General features: G+C 31.5%; 4 protein-coding genes across 6 annotated transcripts in view; 1 reads left to right on the top strand and 3 right to left on the bottom strand.

The window, feature by feature from the left end:
* Positions 1-2,600, bottom strand: part of LOC126740322 (two pore channel protein 1-like) — a 37,757-nt gene extending 35,157 nt beyond the window's left edge. Inside the window, exon 1 of one of the 2 annotated variants that reach the window (XM_050446292.1) lies at positions 2,274-2,600. In XM_050446292.1, the coding sequence (XP_050302249.1) occupies positions 2,274-2,376 (103 nt within the window). In that variant the 5' untranslated portion in view covers positions 2,377-2,600. The remainder of the gene's footprint in view (positions 1-2,273) is intronic. The other variant, XM_050446293.1, reaches the window with a different exon arrangement.
* A 4,643-nt stretch (positions 2,601-7,243) lies between these two features.
* LOC126740142 (SANT and BTB domain regulator of class switch recombination-like) overlaps positions 7,244-23,595 on the bottom strand; it is a 76,315-nt gene continuing 59,963 nt past the window's right edge. The window contains exons 12-14 of the mRNA XM_050446064.1: positions 7,813-8,060; positions 7,517-7,718; positions 7,244-7,455 (exon numbers count right to left, since the gene is read on the bottom strand). Of these exons, the coding sequence (XP_050302021.1) occupies positions 7,337-7,455; positions 7,517-7,718; positions 7,813-8,060 (569 nt within the window). The 3' untranslated portion in view covers positions 7,244-7,336. The remainder of the gene's footprint in view (positions 7,456-7,516; positions 7,719-7,812; positions 8,061-23,595) is intronic.
* The window catches only part of LOC126740141 (exocyst complex component 2), a 30,573-nt gene continuing 15,134 nt past the window's right edge, over positions 8,157-23,595 (top strand). The window contains exons 1-3 of one of the 2 annotated variants that reach the window (XM_050446060.1): positions 8,157-8,534; positions 12,667-12,773; positions 12,832-13,063. In XM_050446060.1, the coding sequence (XP_050302017.1) occupies positions 8,333-8,534; positions 12,667-12,773; positions 12,832-13,063 (541 nt within the window). In that variant the 5' untranslated portion in view covers positions 8,157-8,332. Of the gene's footprint in view, positions 8,535-9,195; positions 9,215-12,666; positions 12,774-12,831; positions 13,064-23,595 lie in introns of those variants that run through there. The other variant, XM_050446061.1, reaches the window with a different exon arrangement.
* On the bottom strand, positions 17,963-19,406 carry LOC126740143 (lysosomal Pro-X carboxypeptidase-like). Its single transcript, XM_050446066.1, has one exon. It carries the CDS (start codon positions 19,373-19,375, stop codon positions 17,981-17,983), a length of 1,395 nt encoding a protein of 464 aa, XP_050302023.1. The 5' UTR covers positions 19,376-19,406; the 3' UTR covers positions 17,963-17,980.

Below are 23,595 nucleotides of genomic sequence, written 5' to 3' on the forward strand. Positions count from 1 at the left end.
TGGGCAGGTATTATATCTAATGGTCGCGCAGAATTAATTTATATTCAAGGTGACAGATACACTGGTAACAGATACATGAGGGAGATTCTAGATCCTTACGTTAGACTATGGCGAGGATTCGAGCTGTTGATTAGGCTTTCGTTTTTATGGATGATAACGTTCGACCTCACCGTATCAGAACTGTAAATGAATATCTGAAATCAGAAGGCATCAATCGTTTGGACTGGCCCACAATATCGCTAGACATAAATCCTATAGAACATGCTTGGGACTTGCCACTTCCAGGCCAGTGGCAGCACGCAGAAACTACGACTATATGCGAGATAGTCAGTATGGGCAGGCGTCTCCAAGCTTGCATAAACGCTAGAGGTGGAAATACACGATATTAAAAAGTGTTCCAGTACCTGTATTAAGAAAAACTATCAATTTGTTAATTTATTTTGTTTTACAAAACAACCCTTTATTTTAAACAAAATCTTAAGAGTAATAAAGTTTTTTTTACAAGCTTTTACAAGCTTTTAGTTTTCTTAATTAAAACTAATCAATTAATAAGTTTCTAATCTATTTTTGTCAATAAAAAAAACTTTCGGAAATTTAGGGTTATGCAAAACTTTTGAAATATTCTAAAGGTAACAATTTAAAAACTTGAAATGGCCAGGAGCAAAAACAATCATATTATTTTACCGTTACCTGCAACCCCTTGGACAGGGTACATATCTTAAATAGAAAGAGTCAAGTAGAGGGTAAGAGTCAAGGGTGAGATAAATAGAGGTGAATTGACAGATCCATATTGATTACATACTTTTTTATTTAGAATATGGATTATACCAATGTCTGTACACTACTTAATTACGCAATAGTAGCCTGGATAATTTGCAGCAAAGTAGATAAATCGTAAATAATTAAAGCTATTCTTTTAGAAGGCTGTCGTCATTTTTTGTGTAATTTTCGATGTTTGGCAGTTATCAATTTATAAGTATCCTGCATTATTCTTTTTATATTCGTAAACACTAACTTAATTCGTTTACGTAATATATATCCATTTACAGACAACTGCGACTTAAGACTGCCTACTGGTCAATTATAAAAGAATATAAATCACATTAAATATAAATGTGACTAAATAAAAGGTTCTTGTTTTCTTACAAATTTACGATCCAAACCCAACATTTTTTAAGCAGGTTTCAAAAGAAAACTGCTGAATTTACTACCCAAAAATCCTACATCATAAGTGACTTACCTTTTAACTAACTACTTTTACTATCTCTTGTGTTTATAGTTTTAATTTGAACGTGTTCGTATTTTTTATTTTTAAAGTTAAATATTTGGCATTATGCAGGTATCATCACACTTAAAATTAATAATGAAATACAAAAGAACCTGTTTTAACAATAACAATGTTAAATCAATTTTTTAATGAAAAGGTTTTCCAAATCGAAGGACTTAGTTTATGACATTTTTAGGCCTCTGATGGAGATTTGATTTTTGAATTCACAAACATAAAAAAAAAGAAAATATAACTAAATTTTACATTTACAATAATTATATTAAATATAATTTCAATTGTCTTAACTTCCATAAACTTGTTTCTTTAAATTCGTCATTCGTATATTCAATAATCAATCTTACATTATAATTATGTCCAATTATGATATGTATGATGAAATTTACTTATTATAATCTTATTAAAAGGCAAAATAACTCGATTTTCTGGTAAATTCAAATACTAACAAAGCCTTGAAAAGATCATATGAATTTATTGTTGCTCTTATTGTTGTTTACTTTGCTTTTTATGGCTCTATATATCAATGCTGAAATGTTTTGCGTGTCAATGTACTTATTGCTATGAGAAGTTTTTTGAACTAACTCTCTTATATCTCAACATTATTTTTTTTAGGTCTTGTGATACGTTTATAAGGCGATCAGAAGAAATAGGTTTATCAATTTTATGCATTTTAAAATATAGTTTTAAAAATTATTAGATAGTTTTTCGTTTTACAATAGATGAAATATTCTAGCATTCCTAAATAAGGGCATATTAATTTTCTAGGCATTTATTTTTTTAATTAAAAGTAGGTTACTATCTACTTCTAGAGCCTCAGATAGTCTAAAATAGGTATATTATTTTAAGACAAATATTTTTTACACAACAATAAATTGAGAGCCTCATAAAAAGAACTTTATATCTTATAGTTTAAATAGCCTTAATAAAGTTACTTAACAAAGCTAATTAAAGTTGGGAGTAACTATAACTAATAATAGATAAAACTTACCTGCTTTCATTATAGGATACGTATGGGCACGATAGAAGTAGTTTTTACCGGAATAATCCTTAGTTGATAAATAATTGTATAATAGCCGCTCGTTCAGTGGCATTGTGCACCTTTTATAATATTATTTTAAACAATCATAACAATTTTGTTAATAAACAAAACATTATTTAATAGAAACTCGGGGTTCAAGAGCAAGAACTTACGGTAGAACAATATGGGTATTTTTACAAAACAAACGTTGAAAATAATAATACATTTTTAGTCAACCGGCACTGCACGACAAACAGTTAAATTATAACCACATTCAACTAGATCATTTGGCAACGAATTGTCTAAGGAATACAAAAGATAAATTCCATCTACATATATCGAATCATTCAACACGCGTTTGTATAATAATATGGAGATAAGAAGTCTACGATCTTAATATTATAGTCCAGCATGATAATGGGGAAAAATATTCGATATATTTTTTAATTATATTTTGCTTAGCAACTGCCTATATTCATTCAGTGAATTTTTAAAATTTGATTCATTTGAATATTATTTAATATGGACTATTAAATAATTTCCTTATAGCGAAGATACAAAATAATACGAGAAATATTATCAATTTCCAGATTAATTACCTATTTAATAATCTATAAATAAATATCAATTTAGAAAATAATGTCTCATGCACTCATATATTGAAAATAATAATAAAACATTAAGCAAATTATTCAGCGTAAGAATATTTTCTAAATCGATATTTATTTAAATAGTGACATAGTACTCAATAAAATAGGTAACTAAATAAATAGAAAGAAAAAATTGAAATTAAGAATCAGACATTTTAAAAATCCAAATCATATTTTAAAGATAAACTATATCAATGAAATTGCAAATGAAATGCATAATTTGAATAAAATGAAATGAAAATGCCGTTTCTGCTGGAGAGCAAGGCATAGGCGCATCTCGGCATTCCAATATTCCAATTATTGAACGTTTACTGCGAAAAATACATCCATTCCTCTATAGCAGCCACAATAGTTTTTGTGAATTCCTAATGAATTATTCGGTTTTAAAACTGCTCTGAATACTATATTCTATAGTTACATGATTTCTGAAATTTATGTCAGCCAACATTGTGGACCATTCTAATCTGGTATTATTTTTATCTTCAAGGACTTCTTAAACACCTCTTATATGATGTAGCCTGGCATTATCGTAAATAAAGATAACTTAGCCCCTAACTCATTTCGCAATATGGTATAATTACAGGATTTATGACATTTCCCACCTATCATCGTCCTGGCATTATGCGAATGATTGCAGTTTTTGTCCCAACCTAACCCAACACAACTCACCTGGGAATACCACGTTGAGCAGCTATGTACCAAGCTTAGCTCAATGTATTTTTTGATTAGGTAGATAAAAGACTCGGTAAATGATGAAGCACTTATGACTGTTTACTATGGCTTGGTACAACCTTCCCTGTAGTCTGATTTTTTTGGGGTGCATCGGTACACTTTAATAAGGCCTTTATATTACAGAAAAAATCTGAGGTGCATGAAGGATATACCGTTTGATGCCCCATGTAAAAATATTTTCAAAAAACACAAATTGCTTACTCTGTACATGCTACAGCTTGTAGATTATTATACCAAAAAATGAAATTTTACTTTTAAAAAATTGTAATATTCGCCAATATAATACTAGACATACCCATGAAATCAGATTACCTTACCCACGAAAATTTAACCATAAAAGTTAAAATTTCTTTGTAAACTTTAAATGTAAATATCTCGAAAAGGGTTAATCGTAGCGAGATTTTTAAAGTACATATTTTTTGAGCAAAACTGTTCGCACAATGCATATTTTAAATGAAAAATTAAATTAAGCTAAGCCTAAAAAAGTTACAGAGTTAAAAAGGAATCAAAATGTTGCCTCTACATATAATTTTAAGAAAGGTTAATTTGAAGAATTGCCATATAAAAAAACCCATTGTCCAAATTTTGTTAAAATCGAAGAATAAATGCTAAAATTTATAGCCAAAATTCAAAGAAATTACATTAATTTTATCACCCTGTATCTTGGTTGTCTATGACTTTCGGACTAGAAAAACTGAACTGAACCTATTGTCTTCTTTGAAGCAATCTGCTGTTATAATTATTTACCATTATTTATGGGACAGCCTGTATAATTCCAAAAGCATGGGCGTTAATTTTGAAACATCCTGTACAGGTATATTGTTTGAAATAAAAAACTTATGTCATTTCACTTCTGTAGCTTTTAAATTTTATTCTAACTTGACTAGACTTATAAATTACCTACCTACTCATGTAATTTTTGTGTTGAATAATGATTATTATTATTATTATTATCTATGGCTAATAATAGATTAACTTAATAAATAAAAGTAGAATAATATCGAGTTAAGCTCGTCTATTAAGGCAACTTAAGCAACAGACCTGTGAACTCAGAAATCAATAATTCGATCTATTGAAAAGTTAATTACCAATAGAGTGTCAAAACCAATGATTGATCAGTAAATACCGAAAGTTAAATTTAGGGCATTAAGATAATATTTTCGCTTAAATTTTGCACTATTTTATTTTGTAAAGCAAACTCTTGGCAACTTAATCTTGTATACTAAAAGTATGAGTGGTGCGATGCGAGAGATAAAATGGTTATACATGACGGAAAAGCTATTTCAATTAAAAATATTTTTAAAAAATATCCTTATTATTATTATTATTATTATTATTATTATGATTATTATAATTATTATTATTATTATTATTATTATTATTATTATTATTATTATTATTATGTTGACAATAGCAGGCGGTGAGACCGATGAAGCTATTGTTTATTCCGTATGTTTCAGGCTTGAGTAGGTGGACCTGCTCACATGCAGTAGTGGATCATTCTCTCCGAATTTTAACCAGTTCCACAAGTGCACTGCCCGATTTGTTACAAAGTTTTTTCTGGAAAGTTTTGCCGTTCTTTCTTTTTCAAGCTTCCTTGTATGTCCTCAGAGATTATGGTTTTGGCTATAGTGGAAAAGGTTCGCCAAATTGCACTGGTAATAACCACTGGTAATCTTGTAGGTTTCGAAGAGATCGCCTCTATGTCTTCGCTCTCTGAGAGTGGTCAAACCAAACCTGATTAATCTTTTTGGATATGGCACCTCGCTTAATTCGTAAGGGATTTTTGTTACTTTGCGCTGTAATTTCTCCAATTGGTCTATATCTTTAATATAATATGGGTTCCATACAACAAAGGCATATTCTATTTTTGGTCTTATGTAACTTTTGTATAGAGTGGATATCATTTCAATAGAATGACTAGCGAGTTTGCTTTTTTACAAATTCTGGTTATATGACGTTCCCATTTTAGGTCTGAGGTTATTAGGACTCCTAGATCATTTTGTTCGTTCACTGGTTTTAAGGCACATCCATCCAGAAAATATTCATTATCAGGATTATCTGGACCGATCCTCAACACTGTGCATTTGGATATGTTTAGTTTCATACCTTATTGCCCTGACCACATCTCAACATTTTGCAGGTCTGCCTGGAGCAGCGCTGCGCTGGTTAGAAGATTAGCATATATTTTGCAGTCATCTGCAAACAGACTTGTGTCCATCTTTATAAGTCCAACTAGATCAAACAAATATGATGTAAAAAGCACTGGGCCAACTACCGATCCCTGGATAACGGCGCTGCTCACTCGATGTGGACTGGACAGCTTCCCATTGACTATAACCTGGTAGAATCTCTCATTCAGTAATGCCTTGATCAGATCAAGCAGCTTTTTTCCTCTGACTCCAAAATGCTCAAGCTTTGCCATTAAGAGCTTGTGCGCGACTTTATCAAATGCCTTTTCATAGTCAAGATATATTATGTCTGTTGGCTGGCCATTGTCGTGAGTTTTTGTCCAGTCATTCAAGCACTCTAAAAGGTTTGTTGTTGTTGAACGTTTAGGCAAAAATCCATGCTGAGAGGCAGGTATCAAACTATTCTCCAGAAAGAATGCTATGAGCTCCTTAACTATTACTTTCTCCATACATTTCAGTGGGTTGCATGTGAGGCTGATAGGTCTGTAGTTTTCCGGTTTGTTCCGGTCTCCCTTCTTGAACAATGTTGTCACAATTGAATGTTTCCATTCTTCTGGTCCTTGTTCGAAGCATTCCTGCATTGCCCCCGAAAGCAAGGGACTGAGGGAATTTCTGCAATTTTGAAGGAAAACTGTTGGGATTTTATCTGGTCCTGGGCTTGAGTCTCTTTTCATATTTTCAAGCGCTTCTTCGACTTTCTCTTTTGTAAAATGAATAGTTACAATTGAGGGTTGCACCCTGCTGTGATTAAGCAATAATGGAATTGGATATGAATCCTGACAATTGGATTATTGTCAGGATTTTGTAGCGGCCACAACGTGAAGCCGGTAAATCTTTTAGTTCTTTTGGTAAATGCAAAAATATCAGTAATAACAACAGAATCTTCTCATTTAGCACAGGATAACAAACCAAATGGTACATTTTAAACTTTGTCTAATTGGTAGGTAGAAAAAAACATTTGATGTGTTGTTTTAGTGACCCAGTTTATTGTTGTTAATTTTTATTCCACTTTTCACAATTTAACGAGGCGCTTTGATTTTTTTGTTCGCCCTGGAAAAGGCCTAATATAGGCCAAAACATTGGCAATTAAAGGAAATAATTTTGAAAAGCTTGCATTTTAATTAACCCCTTATCCAACTATAAACCCTTAAAAATTAACATAAAAAAACAAATGTCAACGAGATGAAGTATTTAATATAAAGCACGTAACATAATAAAAGCACCCACGATGACAATGCCGGTACAATAATACTGCAGTCGTCAAGTTTATCCGCCCACTTAAGTATTGTAGTTTCAATAACTGACAACCGTCTAGGAAATTCAAAATATTTCAAGCCGTTTTTCGCGAAAATAAAAAGTTTAAAGCTGGGATCGAACATAAGCTTAGCATATATTCCAATAGTGTATATTCAGCAATTGAATTTCTAAAATATTCTCTACAAAACTTCTACCGCGATTTTTAAAACCTCGATCGAGGTTTGACTAGTTTACTATTAGCAATCAAACTTTTTGTTTTCATTTGATCTCGTTGGTTTAGGGACTCTCGCCAGTCAGTTTCCAATCTCGTCCAAATGCCTCCTAAAATTAAAAAAAAAACAAAAATAAACATATATTTTAAAAAATCATAGGCACATTTCACCTAAAGGTGTGGGATTCCTGCCAGTAATCCTCGGATTTCTTCCCACTGCATCATTTATCGTTTTTCTGCTTAGAATGACTGTCATTTCTTTAAGAACATTTTCTTCATACGCTCTTTGAATATCCTGGTTACTCCTTGCAGACAAGTTGTGCTGCCATAACATTTTTCCTTCGTTTTGTTTCTTTGTTTTTCTTATAACAGCCTAGAGCAAAGAATGAATGGAATTTGTTTAGACTATTTTTATTAACTATTGGATTTGGGTATTTGAGGACTAAAGGAGCTAGCAAAATATTTACCTTTTTTGGAGGCGGATTACTCTCAGCACTACCCTCTTCACTACCTAATGAGGCTGAAGATATGGTCTCATCCTCTGTTAACTCTTCAGTGGTACTATCATCTGACGCAATAGATTCCGTGTCTACACAACCACCTCGATTCGCAAAGGAGCTCAGTAATCCCATTTTAGGTCTTGGGGGGATAATTTCAAAGCCGTCCCACCAGAATGACTCTTTACATACAAACTTTTCAGAACTTATGCTTGAATCTGAAAAAAAGAAGAGAAAATGTTACGCCGCTGTGTATATGTGTCGTAACCAGATGCGGTTGACATCGCTTAAAAAACGACTGACAAATGACGTATGGCATATAAACAACTGTTCACAAAATCAGAGGGTGTTTTATTTTTAATATTTCTTGGAAAATATAAACAACAAATATTAAAACTGGTATAAAACAATGTTAAAGTTTTAAATAAGTACCCCTCGAATTTCAGTAGAAAACTTTATAATTTGTCTACAGTTTTATAATATTTAAACAATGGGGCGTATGCCTATAGTAACAGGCCTATCCCCAAATGAGGGTCCTCCTGGAACAAGGATCAAAATACGCGGCGAAAATTTAGGACAATCACCCCAAGATCTTATAGGATTAACCATCTGTGGAGTGGATTCACTTTTGACTGCTGAATGGAAATCGGCAAACAAAATTATTGCTATATCAGGGCCTATTAAGGGAAAAGGTAGTAACGATTAAGACACCCAGAGGGATTTCATAACATAAAAGCTGAGACAGATTGCAATGGTCTCAGTGGTGTTCTTGTGTGTTAATGTGGAAAATAAAGTTTAATAGGTATTTGGTAAAATCACTTTGGGTCATTTTTAATCTTTGTTTACACATTTAAACCTTTCCTAAAGCATGGCAAGTAATGTCTTTTCAGTATTAAAAAAAGGAACCAACAAAGAAGTGTTAAATTATTGACCTATTACTATTATATTGAACTCTAAAGTTTTTAAAATTGTATTTTATTAATTATATGATGAAGTAAAGTACAAATATACAAACTTCAACATGATTTTTTACTGAAAAAGTTTACATTAACCGACTTAATTACACTTTACCAATATGTACACAATGCTTTGGATAATAAAAAAAAAACAAGCTCATAAATGTTTGCAAATATGGATAAGGCTTGTGAAGATAATGTGAAACAGTCACATAGTAAAATCTCTCTATAAAAGTAATGTGACAAATATTTTAATTAAAATTACTTAAAATCTTTTATTTCACTGACTAAGACAGTAATATGTGAAAGTCAAGGGTGATAAGTCTAATATTTTTACTAGTACCACTGGGATTCTCCAGGGATTTGATTTGGGACCACTGTGGTTTTTAATTGCTATTGACATAATATTATATTATGTAGGTTATTCGATAGTCAATTGTCACATTTACAAAGAAATTTAGAAAGTTTTGTAAGTTGGTGTAATGTAATTTTGGTTTTAATGAAAAAAAGTGTTCTATGCCTTTAACTCTTAACAAAAATGTTGTACTGGCAGTATTAATTAACAAGACTAAAAGTGTGTGAAAGACTTAGTTGTTATAGTGAAACATATCAAATTCCAGATAACAATATTGAGTTGGTTAATAAACCACATTAAGGAATGTGATTTATCATCATTATTATTATAAATTCCTGAAATGTGTTTTTCAAAAAGTATGGATATTATCCAAATAGATGCTAAAAACATTTATTATTATTGCAGAAATTTAATCAACTTTCTTTGGAAAATAGACTCACCAATGTGTTCAATACTCTTATTCTTTGGCAATACTGGGAAAATTAAAGAAAGAAAGACATTTAATTTAATTTTTCCAGGACAAACATTTTTAAAAATTCACCAATATATAAAACATGCATTTTTCCATTACAAAACTTATTTTTCAACTGTTTTATTTTTCTGTTACTCTGTATTATGTAGATAATAATACCTAATAATAACAATAAAATCTCACTATATTGAAAAATAAATTTCCATATTCAATATACACTAGACCCACAATTAGTTTTAAGAAGTTCTGTGTGTGTCTACACTTTAAATAATAAAAAAGCTTGCTATTTTGCCTAAGTTATACTACTGCTGCTACATAAATGCATGCAAGTATATCTGTTTTTCAAGATCCAGCAAGTTTAATTTTATAGAATTTTATTTTTAAATTCCTGAGGTACTGCATTATACATTCTGGGAGCCATGAAAACTAAACTTTTATGTATTGCTTTGTAGTGTCCTGGAATGATCAAGACAATTTTTGAGAAAACCTATTTGAAATTGAATGATTAATTGGATTCATGCTAATGTCCTTATCACTCAGAAGTCTAATAACAGATTTAATGTACAATTTTGCAATACTGATACATACAAAGTTTTGTGTGACTTCAAGAATATTTAAAGCAGTACTATTTGCTGTTTCCCAAATACAATTTCCATAGCTAAGAATTGACTCTATTAGTCCCTTATATATACTTAAAATTGTTCTATAGGTTTCATTTCTCCAATTTTATTTCCTATGTGAAATCTCCAATATATGCATAATAATTAATCAAAATTATTAAGAGTTAGTTCACTACATACAAATAAACATAATGTAGAAAAAATGGAAGTATCATAAAATAAGACCTTATATTCAATAGACTATAAAGCTCTGCATAGATATACATATAACAAATGTAATAAAATAAAACACTGATTAGAACCAATATAATGCAAATAAGTTAAGGTTTCTCAATTGACATAACTGTATATTAAATATAACTGCATCAAATTAATTTATTAAGTTCATATATCTATTTATCCAACATATTATTTACACCATAAATTCTCTGGAATAAAATATTAAAAGTAACTTGATATTGAAGTTGATTTGGCTTATTAGATAACAGTAGGAATAATAATGGAAATCTGGAATAATAATGCCAGTTTAATAGGTACAATCAGGAATTTATGTTGAACTATTTCCACTCTTCCAAATTAATTTTATAAGTAGGGTGACTAATCCATGAATAAAGAATTAGACTCAACTTGAAATGAACTAAACGGCAGTTATCCCATTTAGTTGCTTTACATTTTGAAGTCTTAATGGAAAGAAAGTTAATGTGTTCAGAAAGCTTTACATCAAATCTTTAATAGTTGATGCCAAGTAATTAGTGGCTACTTATTTATAGAATAGGTAGATTCTATAATACTAACATTTCTTATATTTTAAGCCAAGTTTATTTTGAATAGACTGATTATAAAGATGATCCAGATCTTCCTGCAATAGTTTTTGTTCTTTAGAACACTCCACCAGTTATGGTAGTTGCTGATGATACTACCATATTGTGGACTATCATAAGGATTCTGCTTACATTAGAGCTCAGGTGTTAAGATTTTATTGGGGTGGTGTGCTTTAAACAGGCTTGTGTTTAATAAGGGTAAGACCTTTGTTATGGGGTTTAAGTGTGACGTTCAGGGCATGATGTTTAGTGAAGAGTCCCTCTTGCAAAACAAAGAAAACGGCAAGTGCCTTGGTATTACCATTGATGGTCGCCTTCGATTTAAAGGTCATATCCTAAATCTTGCATCAAAATTATACACTGGAGGTTTTGCAGTACGAATGGCAAGACATGAGCTGGGAGGAGTGGTTGCACGTTCAGTTTACTTTTCTTTTATTGAATCTCATCTTCATTATGGCCTGCCGTTTTGGGGCTTAACTAATAAGGGGTTAGTGAACATTATTTTTGTAATTAAAAAAAAGCATACCTGTTTTTGTACCATACATGTTCTCCTTGGTTAAGAGATTCCCATAAACCCCTCTCGATATCTCAAAAAATCTTAACTCTGTCGTCTGTTTTTATCTTGGAAACAGCTACTCTTATTCATAAATGTCCTAAACCTTCTTTTAACACTAGTCATTTGACTTGTCCAGTAGATGATTTTCCCCTACCAATCCCTACATCCTCCCTTAGGTACTAGAAACTCGCTCATACACCTTAGTAAAAAAATTTACAATTGTGGTCCTCTACCTATTAGGTAAACATTAGATATTAAAAAGTTCAAAACCAAGTTAAAAATACTTTATTAATTAAAACTTCTGTTTTTGCAGAAGTTTTACCTATTTTTAAGCCTTTTTTTTTTAAATTTTATAGTTTAAAATATGTATTGGTTCGTCTATGAATTTTTAATTTTTTTAGCTTTTAGGATGCTTGTACACACGACTTTGTCTTACATAATATAGCACATTTTCTTTCTTTCTTTTCAGTTTCTAAAAATTACTTGAAAAATTAAAATTACAGTCTTTATTACAAGTATGTGTTTTTTGGCATATGTTAATACAAGGTCATCTCATAAGTCATGGTCCAAACTGAAGAAAATTGTACAGAAATTAATTTCTGATAATATTCACCACTTTTTAATCAAAAATCACTTCTTTTGATAAAAAAAATATGTCATTTTATAGTGATCTTATAGCTTGAAGCATATGCTTCTTCATATGAAGAGAGAGTCTCAATTATATGAACTTTTTTATTATAAACAGCCAAACAGTTTCCAATTAGTTTAGATTGAGAAAATAATAATAATGATACTTAACACGGATTACACGGAACTTAACACGGATTTTCTGCCACATTTTTATAGAATGGGAAAACAACAGTAAGGCTTAGACTGTCCTTCATATTATTTAATTGCATACTGTTGTGCTTTAAGTGGTTTTTTGGTATCTTTTTTCTCTTGGTTTCTTTATTTAACAAAATTTTAAGTAATGCTCAAAATAAGTAAAGTTTATATAAAACAAAATTAAATTGTTATATTAGATATCTTAAATTTTTATTTTAGGTGATGTCATTGTGACAACTAGATCAGGAGGAATAGGAACTTGTAATGTTACCTTTAAAGGCTACCATATTGCTACTATTGGTCCAATGAAAGAGAGTGCAGTCTGGGTAAGTATTTAAAAAAATGTACTTTTATATATCAATGTAAAAAATTATCTTTACTAAGGTTGAGGAAACAGAGTTGTTCTCTTGGGGCAGGCATTCTTTATCACCAAGCAGCTACCAACAGGAAGATCCTTTGGGTCTCTCTGTTGAGGACACTGAGAAAAAGATTCCAGAGGATGATTTACTTCAATTTTACCCTAGAAAAAATGGTGACATCACTAGTGATGGTTTTGCTCCAGGATGGTTTTTATTAGAAAATCATCATGCTACTAGTTTTAATGACCTACAAGCTGGTAAGAAATTGAAATTTTTGTTCATAAATGTAAAAAGTTCATTTTGGTGTTTAAATTGTTACCTTAGCAAAATATGATGTATTACAAAAAAACAGTCAACTAAATTTAAATGTGTTCTGGTATTAATATTAGTGTATTCTTCAGATCGTCATGGTTAATTAGGAGTGGCATTAACTAGTTATAATAATTTAAACTAACAGTGTCACATTTTTAAATTATTTGGTATTGGAACATTGTTCAGGAGTGAAAAATATAACTTAGTTTTCTACTTACGAAAACCTTCTCAGAACGGAATAGGTAGATTCCCTGCTAAATTAGTAATGAGTTGAGATCCTTTTGAGGTGAATTTGAAGCAGTTAAGATCAAATAATATTCATCTCGTTTGAATGTTTCTTATAAGAAAAAATTTTAAATCTAAAACTTTTATTTTTATAAATAAATAAAGAAATAACGTCTTTATTATACCGAAAAGTACAAAGGCGAAGTCTAGTCTAGGGCTAATCAATTTAACCGATAATTACATAAACAAAAATATATACCAAACTACATAGATAGCAGTTATAGAAAAAAAATAAGAGGAAACCCCAGAGATTCATCAAATCTATTTTGAGTTGGAAAATAAGCAACGACATAAAATTTAAAAAAAAGAAAATGTACATATTTTCCCTTTAAATTATCAGGAGATCATCTGTAACGTGCGAAAATGCGATGTTGATTTTATTTTAAAACCAGAAATGTGTGAATAAGTGAATTTGGAAGTTAGTAGAAGAAAACATCTGTGAAACAAGGCAGAATGATAACGAGGAGCCGATAATTTACTTATACATCTTAGATTGACGCCGTGCACACCTCTTCGAAAACTGAACTTTTCACGAAGGTAAGCAGGGGAAGATGGACCAAGCAATCGATGCCCAAAAACGGCCAACTGATAAAAATAAAGAGAGAAACACGCAACCATCCACACAGCAAAAGTACAAATTTTTTCTGAAACTATATATTTTGTTAAGTTAAAAATGAATCTACAGCACTAATTTTGAAGTTTCTGCAAACGATACAGGGTGAATTTATATAAACAAGGAACATAAACGATGTTACAGTAGTTCATAATAGGAAGTACTAAAGATTCGCATAATTTCTTTCTTACTTTTTAGTTAATGATAGTATAGAATAATGTAGAAACTTACTAGCGTACAATGGTTTGAGCGCAAAATAAGATTTTTTAATTGCGTCAGAAACGTGCATTTTGAATCTCAAGTCCTTCTCGAAAATTACACCAAGATTTTTATTATTATCAACTATTTTTAACTGGATAACTAACCCGCTACAAATAGATTTAAATTATCCAAGACAATTTTTTTCTTATTTTTTGAAGAGAATTGTTTGATAATTGCAGAACACTTGCTAGGATTTCATTTCAAATTATTGCTCGACGAGAAAGTTGAAACACACGACAAATCTTCATTTTATTCTACTACAACCTCCCCAATACATCATCAGCTTTAAAATAGAAACGTATCATCCATTTTTTCTCTAAGAGACCAAACGAAAACAAAACAAAGGTAAAAACACAAAGTCACGGTCTCATCAAATCCGTATAATTTTTTTTTTAAAAGCTACACGTGTTTCGCTCCTATCGGAGCATCATCAGGCCTAAAAAATACATTAAGATATTTTTCCACTTGATATAATTAATCGCCTTTATTCTAAATTCTATAATAAATACAAACTTACTTACAACTTAATCCATCTTAATAATGAAAATAGTCATCTTTTTAGATCAATGTCATTTTTTGGTAATATTTCTTTTCAGCTTGCAAAGTTTTTCAAGTCTACAAATCTACAATTGCTTTTAAAACTACAAACAGTTTAAAAAGTCAGCTAGTTACTAACTAGTTGACTAGTTACTAACAGTGGCGAAGCGTGAACTTTTTTTTCGGGTAGACAAACAATAAAAATTGTTAATTAGAAAAAAATGTGTATTCAATATTAATAACCACTAAAAAAACCTTTTCTATACACCAGAAAATAAAAATACTAATTATTAAATTACTATAGCACGCGCCCCCACCAAATGCAGACAAAACTGAAGATGTATTGTGGCCGACCAGATCAAGCGTGTCCATAAACAATAACCCTCAACAGCATAATAAAATAGCTGGTCGACTTCGATAGACAAAAGCTCGAATGTCTTCCTCGCGAGTAAATTTTGCATACCTAATAGGCTGAATGCGGCCGGACCTCTGTAGCCTGCTTGATGCGTATTTGGTTCGATATGCTCCAAATTTCGGAAGACAAATATCAATGTGTCTTCCTGGGGCTCGTATACATTAATTGGGTGTCAGCCCTGTATTTTTATCTTTATCGGTGCGGCAGGCGGAGCGCGCCTTCGGATTAATCATGTTTAGATACTATATAATAATTTTAAGAATAGCGACTACGTTCTGTGTTATTTTTTAAAATTTTAATTCAACAATTACATGAAATAATTACGTGATAAATTAATGACAAATAACTGGATAATTTTGGGTAGACAGTGTCTACCTTGTCTACTCGTACGCTTCGCCACTGCTAGTTAGTACAATAGATAAGGCAGATTTCTTTTCAAAATCAGGGGTATATTCATTAAGATGTAATGACTGTAATGCCATTTACATAGGGCAATCGGGGAGAAAAATTTCCACCAGAATAAAGGAACATACAAGTTTGGTGGACAGGTATAGGGATACTGACATGATCGAAACTAAATCGGCGTTTGCAAATCATTTATTGGCCTTCTCACATAGTTTTTCTTTAACTCAGGGAGCGGATATTTTGCATGAGTGCTCAAAAGGCAAAAAACTGGACTTGTTAGAAAAAATGGAAATAACTAAAGCTAAGAAGAGCCCTGTCCTTGTGTGTGTGAACGATATTTTCACGTTTGAACCTCACCTCATTTATAACAACCTCTCTTAAAAAGTCTTTTCTTCTTTTTTCTTTTTCGATTTTAGATATTTTTAGTTTTTATTGTGAAGATTGTTTACTTATATTCACACATATTAGTATAGTTGGGATTGTTTCCCATTTTTGATCATGTTACTTGGTGGCCTATGGGTTAGACGCGCGCCTGTGAATCTAAAGGTTGCTGGATCGTTCCCCACTGGTGACATTTTACATTTTTATTTTTTTATTTTTTTAAGCATATATTTTTATCTATGGTGGGAATTGTTAACTTACCCTAGCTTTTCTTTTGTTGTTAGTTGCAATGTGATCTGTGTAGGTCTAGGTAGTGAGTTTTAAAAGCGTTCTTTTTGTTTTGTGAAAAATATCTTAATGTATTTTTTAGGCCTGATGATGCTCCGAAAGGAGCGAAACACGTGTAGCTTTTAAAAAAAAAATTATACGGATTTGATGAGACCGTGACTTGGTGTTTTTACCTTTGTTTTGTTTACCAGCTTTAAAAGACTAATGAATTTGCGTATCATCCGCAAATCCCTGAAAACTGCAATAATGGATATAGGTCTAAGGTCGCAGTAGTCCTTCGGACTATTGATTTTAGCATGAAAGGCATTATAGAAGATGATAAAAGAGTTTAACACTTTCGGTAATCCATGGAGTATAAGGTTTAGAAATCCTTGAGGTAGTTAATGGGGCATGTGTCTCAAATATTGAACAAATGTTGCTGGACAAAAATTGGACTTTTTCAACCAAACTATAAATATGGTAAATATTGCCCCAATTTATCTGTCCTAGATCAGCAAGAAAATCGTTCTTGTCAAAAAAACCTGAAATTGCGGTAAGACCTTTATTTTATTTGTTCATTTTCAACCCTCATTCTGATGTCCCAAACTATTGTATAGTGATCGGAATTAAATCAGCATTCAGAGTATAAGAACGTACGACATTTGTGGGTTCGTTAAAATAAATCACATCAATCAGTTTATGTGTTAGCTGCTACTTGAGTAGGCTCATTTATTACCTGGCCAAAATCATGTGCAGAAAAGCAATCCAACAACATATTGTCTGAAAAATGATTCACATTGGAATCACCGAGAATAATAATATTATCATATTGCGAACATGCAAGGGATAAAATATCGTCAAAACAATAAACACAATGACGTAAATCTCCCATTAGCCTATAGAATGAGCCGACAAGAGAAAGTTCCCTTTCCAAACGTAATTTAACGAATAAGCACCCCAGGTCGAGGGATAAATCAAAATCCTGGAAGGTTAAAGAGCTTTCAAGAGACTGCCGAACATATATAGCAACCCTGCCTCCCCTATTCCTCACATATAACTTATAAGTTGGAATTGAAAAACTATAAGATCATCACTAAGCCAAGTCTCAGAAATTCACATAACGTCAATTCCAGCTGATATAATCAAATCCGAGAGGTGATCAAAACGAAAGTGTACGAACGTTAAGGTGACCAAACTTAAGATTATTAGTTAATCAAAGAAGGCCAAAAACTTATTATTCAGAACTCATGAAGAAAAAGTTAATAAATAAAAAAGATTAGATATATATATATGTATATATGACTTTTCCTTGAGCAATATATACCTAGAAATCACGGAAAATAGAATAAAACTGTATTATATAAACCAAAGAGAGAAAATGTCTTAATAATAATAAGATGAAATAACAGTTTGGGTAGTTTTTTCACTTATGTGGCTCTGTGTCCCCTATACCACTATTTTTTATTCCAATGTAAACGTGTTAAATATCAAAATTAGTAAGCATTCTTTAAAATTTACCATGGTGGTGCCCTGAAGAGATCAACCAATCCAGAAAGGCAGGCCACATTAAGCATTTTATTTAAACCAACCAAAGTAGACATCAAATTTACTAAATATTAAATTTTACATTGTTCAAAAGTGAAGTAATTGTCGTCACTCTGCATACACTCCATGCTGTCAAAATTTAAACACAAAAAGCTAAATATTTAACCATTTTTTAATTTGTTTTATATGAAATTTTCTGGCGTCAATCACATATTTAGAATCTACCGGATTAGAACCACGCAAATCATAATGATGTGCTGCATCTGGTATCAAAATCGCCACAACACTATCTGAAATATTTTTCAAAATTCCACCGGTATACCAGGGATCATTTAACCCATTACTAAATACGATATTCGAAGCATATTTTAATATTTTGCCACCATGCTTAACCAGAACTGACTCAGGAGTGTATGGTATCACTCCATAACGTTTAATGCACTCTTTGGTGTAGTTTTCATAGTTCCAGTTTGTGAATTCGAACATAATGTCTTCTGTGGAGCACAAAGGCATTATAAGTTCGAAACAAGCTTGAAAATCCCAGGCATAGTCCGTCGGTTGATTTGCATTACTAGGTGTAGTAAAATCATTGCACTTAATAGTTCCAGAAAAGTTGGTACCAATTTCCAGGGCACTTGATATAGCTTTTAAAAGATCCAAAGAAGTGTTTACAGTATCAAAACTCTTTAGCTTATCACAGAAAGACTTCACGGGATTGGCTGGTAATGCTGTAAGAAATTCTGTGAAATATGGATAGTTTAACATAGCAAGCGTTACATATGTATCTGCTATATTATCAATGAGTCTGTCAGTATCGTCGTCATTTTTAATTGGCTTACATAGCTTAAAAACCTCACTTACAGCTGTTTTTCCTTCAGGCGTTTTTGTGATATTTCTAATAGCTTCCCAAGAGACTTTAATCGGATAGCTACAATTTCCGTTACGTCTATAGGCATCGGTTACTACACGATAAAAGGATTCGCAAATGTCTAAATTGTTGATTTGGAGAAGCGGCGCTGAAGCTGCTATAGCTCCAAGAACAATGTGAGGGTATTTCATTCTTAGCCAGGCAGCTAACATACCTCCATATGACCCTCCAAAAGCAATAACTGGATATGTGTCAGATGATATCATTGTTTTATAATACTCTTTGGTTAATGAATCTATCAGTACTACAAAATCTGCAAGGGCCTGAGAAGTGGTAAGATAACTCAACTTTTCGGGAGAACTCAAAGAACTTGCACCGAAAGGCATCGATTTACCGTAGTATCTGTGTTCAGCAAAAACCACTAGCGCATTGAATATGGGCGCGATATCCATAAGGAACCCAGTGTTTTCATAAAATACGAGAATATCAGCTTCATTACCACAGTAAAAAAATATAGGCCCACCTTTAATGTAGTTTTTGTCTACAACAAGATATCGTAGCTTAAAGGTAACGTTAGTCGAGAGGCTAAAGTGGTCTATGGGAACATCAATGAAATGTTCCGTGTAGTTATAAGATAGAATAATTTTTATACAACAAAATAGAACATAAAATAGAATCATTTTTGTTTTGTTATGGCATTGGCAATTGATGTTTAAGTCGATGTCGTTAAAAATCGTCCAAAATTAGGCTATGTTCTAAACCGAAGTCACTTTGGCGGATGATAGATAAAGGTATTGAAAGTATTAAAATTGAAAGATTTTAACAATATCTTTCAAACAACATTATTACCATTTTATACGACTAAATGTAAAGTTCTTATTTTTTTTCTAAATTGCGAAAAACTTAGATGTGGTTGATGTTTTTCTTAGCTGTGCTCTATCAACTTTAATTTAAAAAAGGCTTTCTTCATAAAAGCTTTAGATTAAAAAGTTAGTAGGGTTATCATCAGACGCTAAAATATATTACAAATAGTTCAAAAACATTTACGAAAATTTTTTTCTGACAGATGATATCAAAAAATACAGACTAAAATCGGAAAATTTTAAAAAACTTACAGTTACTTAACACACACACAAATTATAAACAATAACAAATAATACTTACATGTTACATTGCACGACATCTAGTAAACAGTTAAAATTACAACAAAATTGAACAATCGCGGATTAGTAGATTTCCACTCAGTACTGGGAGCGAGTGAGAGAGAACCATCGGAGTATATTGTTATAGGGTGTAAATAAATAAATAAATGTGTGTTAAATATGTTAATAAGTCAAATCAAATATTAGCGTTACTGTTAGGACTTAAGGAATTAAAAAAAGTGTTGCTCTCAAATTTAGTTTGCTCATTAATGCAAGTGTAAACCGGTGATTTGATGGCTTTATTTAATTCCAGGATTTCTAAAAGATCCAACCTTAAACCCTTCTGACAACCGTGGAGCACTTTGGTATGCGCTTCAGGTTCTAACCTATGTCCAGCCTCAATAATATGATTGGCGAAAGGAGAAGAGGTATTATTTATAAATCGGTTTAATAAGTTTAAATCTTTTCAATAAGTTTCCTATCTTCTGAGATTCTCGTCTCGATTCTCCTTCCGGTTTGTCCGATGTAGCGATGTGAGAATATTTTAGTCTGTAAACACCAGATCTGTGTGTGACGGGAATTTTATCTTTGGTGTTGATTAGAGATTTAGACAAATTATTCGAAGTCCTAAAACAAACACGAAATCGATCATTGGAGTCCCTCGACAAACTCTTGGCAACTTGATATGTTTCCAAAATATAATATGCTTCTATAAACGAAAGCAATGTCTATCTCAAACTGATGTTATCCTCGGCATATGGAGGCATGCGTTCTTCTAGAATGCCACAATATACAAAACGGTCCACTATTTCCTCTATTTTTACTTGTGGACCATTTCCACCCAATTCCACCTCCTTCATGCTTCACAGTAGCTCTTGTACATTTGGGATTTAAACGTCGTTTACCGGTCGCCTCACCCAAGAAATTCCATCAGATTTAAAAAGTTTCAAACGACTTTCGGAAAATAATACCGTTTTCCATTTTTGAAAAGACCAATTTACACGTTCTCTAGCAAAGCGATGTCTAGCCTTTCTATTTTTTCTAGATATAAAGGGCTTTTTTGCTGACTTCCTCCGATATAAACCAGCTTCTCTTAGTCTCCGTTTTACGGTACTTACAGACAGAGACACTTCAGAAATTTCTCCTTTTATACAGGATGCACTCATAAAGGGTTCATTAGCAGAAAGCATTTTAATTTTTCTATCAACGGTACTACTTTTGCATCTTCTACCACTCTTGGGGACTGCTTCTAAAGTATAACTAACTGTTAAAACTGGAAATAGCCCTCGATACTTTTGATTTATTCAAATTTACGTTAACGTTTTTCTTCTTGCCTAAACTTTTTGATTTTTGAAAAGATTTTTTTGTTTTATTTGTATGGATAAATAAATACCTCTTGGCATTTTGTATCTGATAAGAACTATAGCTGAACTGGATTGATCGAAATTTAATTTTAAAAGGGAGTTAAAAGATAGTTGATTTCTTAGGAACCTCACAGCAAAAAATGTGTAAGATAAGAATGTTGCTTATAAAAAGTGTGGATATTTATGCTAAGGAATATATAGCCAAGACCAAATATAAATGTTTTATAATAAAAATTTTTACTTGCTGCTTTTAACTTTTACAAAATTTAATTTTGTTGCTCTACATATCAACGATAGCGTATATCTGTAAAAACCCAGCACGAGAACTGTCGTCAAAACTCCCTAAGTGTCGATCATTTAAAAACAGTTAGGAGACATATAAACTATTCTTTATTTATTTACGGGATTAACCCCATTACAAAACAAAGAAATTTAAATACACTCCATAACAAAAATAATACCATCAATATGATATGTTGCTACATTCCAACAAGTAATATAAACTATTAAAACAATAACAAATAACAATCTATATTAGCCCAATATTTGAACACCATTAACAATAAATAAAAATATATCAAATCATTTACTATTAATTAAGATCCAACATTAATCAATAACAATTCACTAATCCACAACCCAAAAGCAAAATAATAGACGAAGGGTCCTGTTTACTTCACAATCTTTATTTCAAGAATCCCGACGCGTTTCGGTTGTTAAACCATTGTCAAGGGAAAACTATGTAAGTAGAATATAAAATGTTGTTATTAAACTAAAAAATTAATTAAAAACATAGTAAAACTTACATGATGTTATTACAAAAGGTCCACAAAAAGGTTAAAAAACGGCACGCACAAGATAACATGACAATACATCAAACTAAAAACATGTTATCACACCGTATTTACAAACAATAACGGATTTTGGTTTTAAAAAAAAAATTACATGGGTACTACATTATACACAGATATTTAATACTATTACTAATAGAGACATCTAGGATTAAACGCGGTTAACAGAATTTAAAAAACAGATTTTAAAAAACAGTAAATTCACAGGAATGTGGAAACTACTTAAATAAATTTATAATTTTGGCCGCTTCTCGGTAGTGGGCGTTAATAGGTTCGTTCAGACAATTAACTTGTGTATTTATTTCTAGTTTTGCTATTTCTAGATTTTCTAATATATTTAATTTTTTGCTTTTATTAAGGTTGTGCCAAACTTTGAAATTGTCGTCTGTATTAAATGAATGACCTGTTTCTCTTAAGTGCAATCCAAAGGCAGATCTTTAATCATTAGGCGACTTCTGAGAATTTAAATGTTCTTTAATTCTTAATTTGAAATTTCTGCCAGTTTGACCAGCATATGGCTGGACAAGAGTCGCATGAAAAGAGGTAAACGCCACTGCCTTCAAATGGGCTTACAAAGTCTTTTAATCTTGAACAAAGATTTCTTATATTTTGAAAGGACTTATACACAATTTTTATATTGTTGTCTAAGGACTTAAGTAAATTACCTATTCTTAAACAAATCGGACCAATAAAGGAAATTTTTACATATTTCGGAGGTTGGTAAGAATGGATGGTTTGATCAAGGGGCTCACTAGAGAGGGACTGAAATAATATTTTATTGAACTTTTTTCTAATCAAATTATCTATTAAAGACTTTTTTTTGTATCCATTGTTAATTGCAGTCTGATAGATAGTGTTCTGTTCTTTTAAGAATTTCAAAGGTGAAAGAGGGATCGTAAAGAGTCTATGAACTAATGCGTGAAAAGCTGCCAGTTTATGTCCAAAGAAATGGTTTGATTTTGCAGGAATGACATTGTCGGTTTGTGTTGATTTTCTATATATGGAGTATTGTAAGCTCCTACTTATCCTATTAATAGTTAGATCTAAAAAATTTAATTTATTATTGCACTCTATTTCTATCGTAAATTGAATTTTCGGATTTAAAGAGTTGAGAAAAACGTGGAATTTCTGCAATTCCGCTTTGGAACCTGTCCAAATTTAAAAAAATATCATCCACAACCCGTCTCCATATTAAAATCTTGTTGATAAGATTGTATTGTGTGTTAGATAGTTTTTCTTCAAAATCTGACATAAACATATCAGCCAGTAGAGGAGACAGACCAGAACCCATTGGTAAACCATCCAGCATTCTATTATATCTATCAGTAAACCTAAAGAAATCTAAATTAAGGCACGCACGCAACAAATGAATAATTCCTGTTTTAGTTCTGGGTGTTAGATTTTGATGTTTACATAAGCTATTTTCTATTATAGCTATTAGTTTGTTTCTGGTTATGCATATATGCACCAGGTTATGGAAATAACAAAAAAATAGTAATAATAATAGAAATAATAATAATAATATTATTAATATTATCCAATG

The sequence above is a fragment of the Anthonomus grandis genome, chromosome 9, assembly GCF_022605725.1.
Source record: "Anthonomus grandis grandis chromosome 9, icAntGran1.3, whole genome shotgun sequence".
Lineage (NCBI taxonomy): Eukaryota > Metazoa > Arthropoda > Insecta > Coleoptera > Curculionidae > Anthonomus > Anthonomus grandis.

Coding starts and splice junctions, on each gene's coding strand:
- LOC126740143 (XM_050446066.1), bottom strand. CDS start 19,375: ATGATTCTATTTTATGTTCTATTTTGTTGTATAAAAATTATTCTATCT.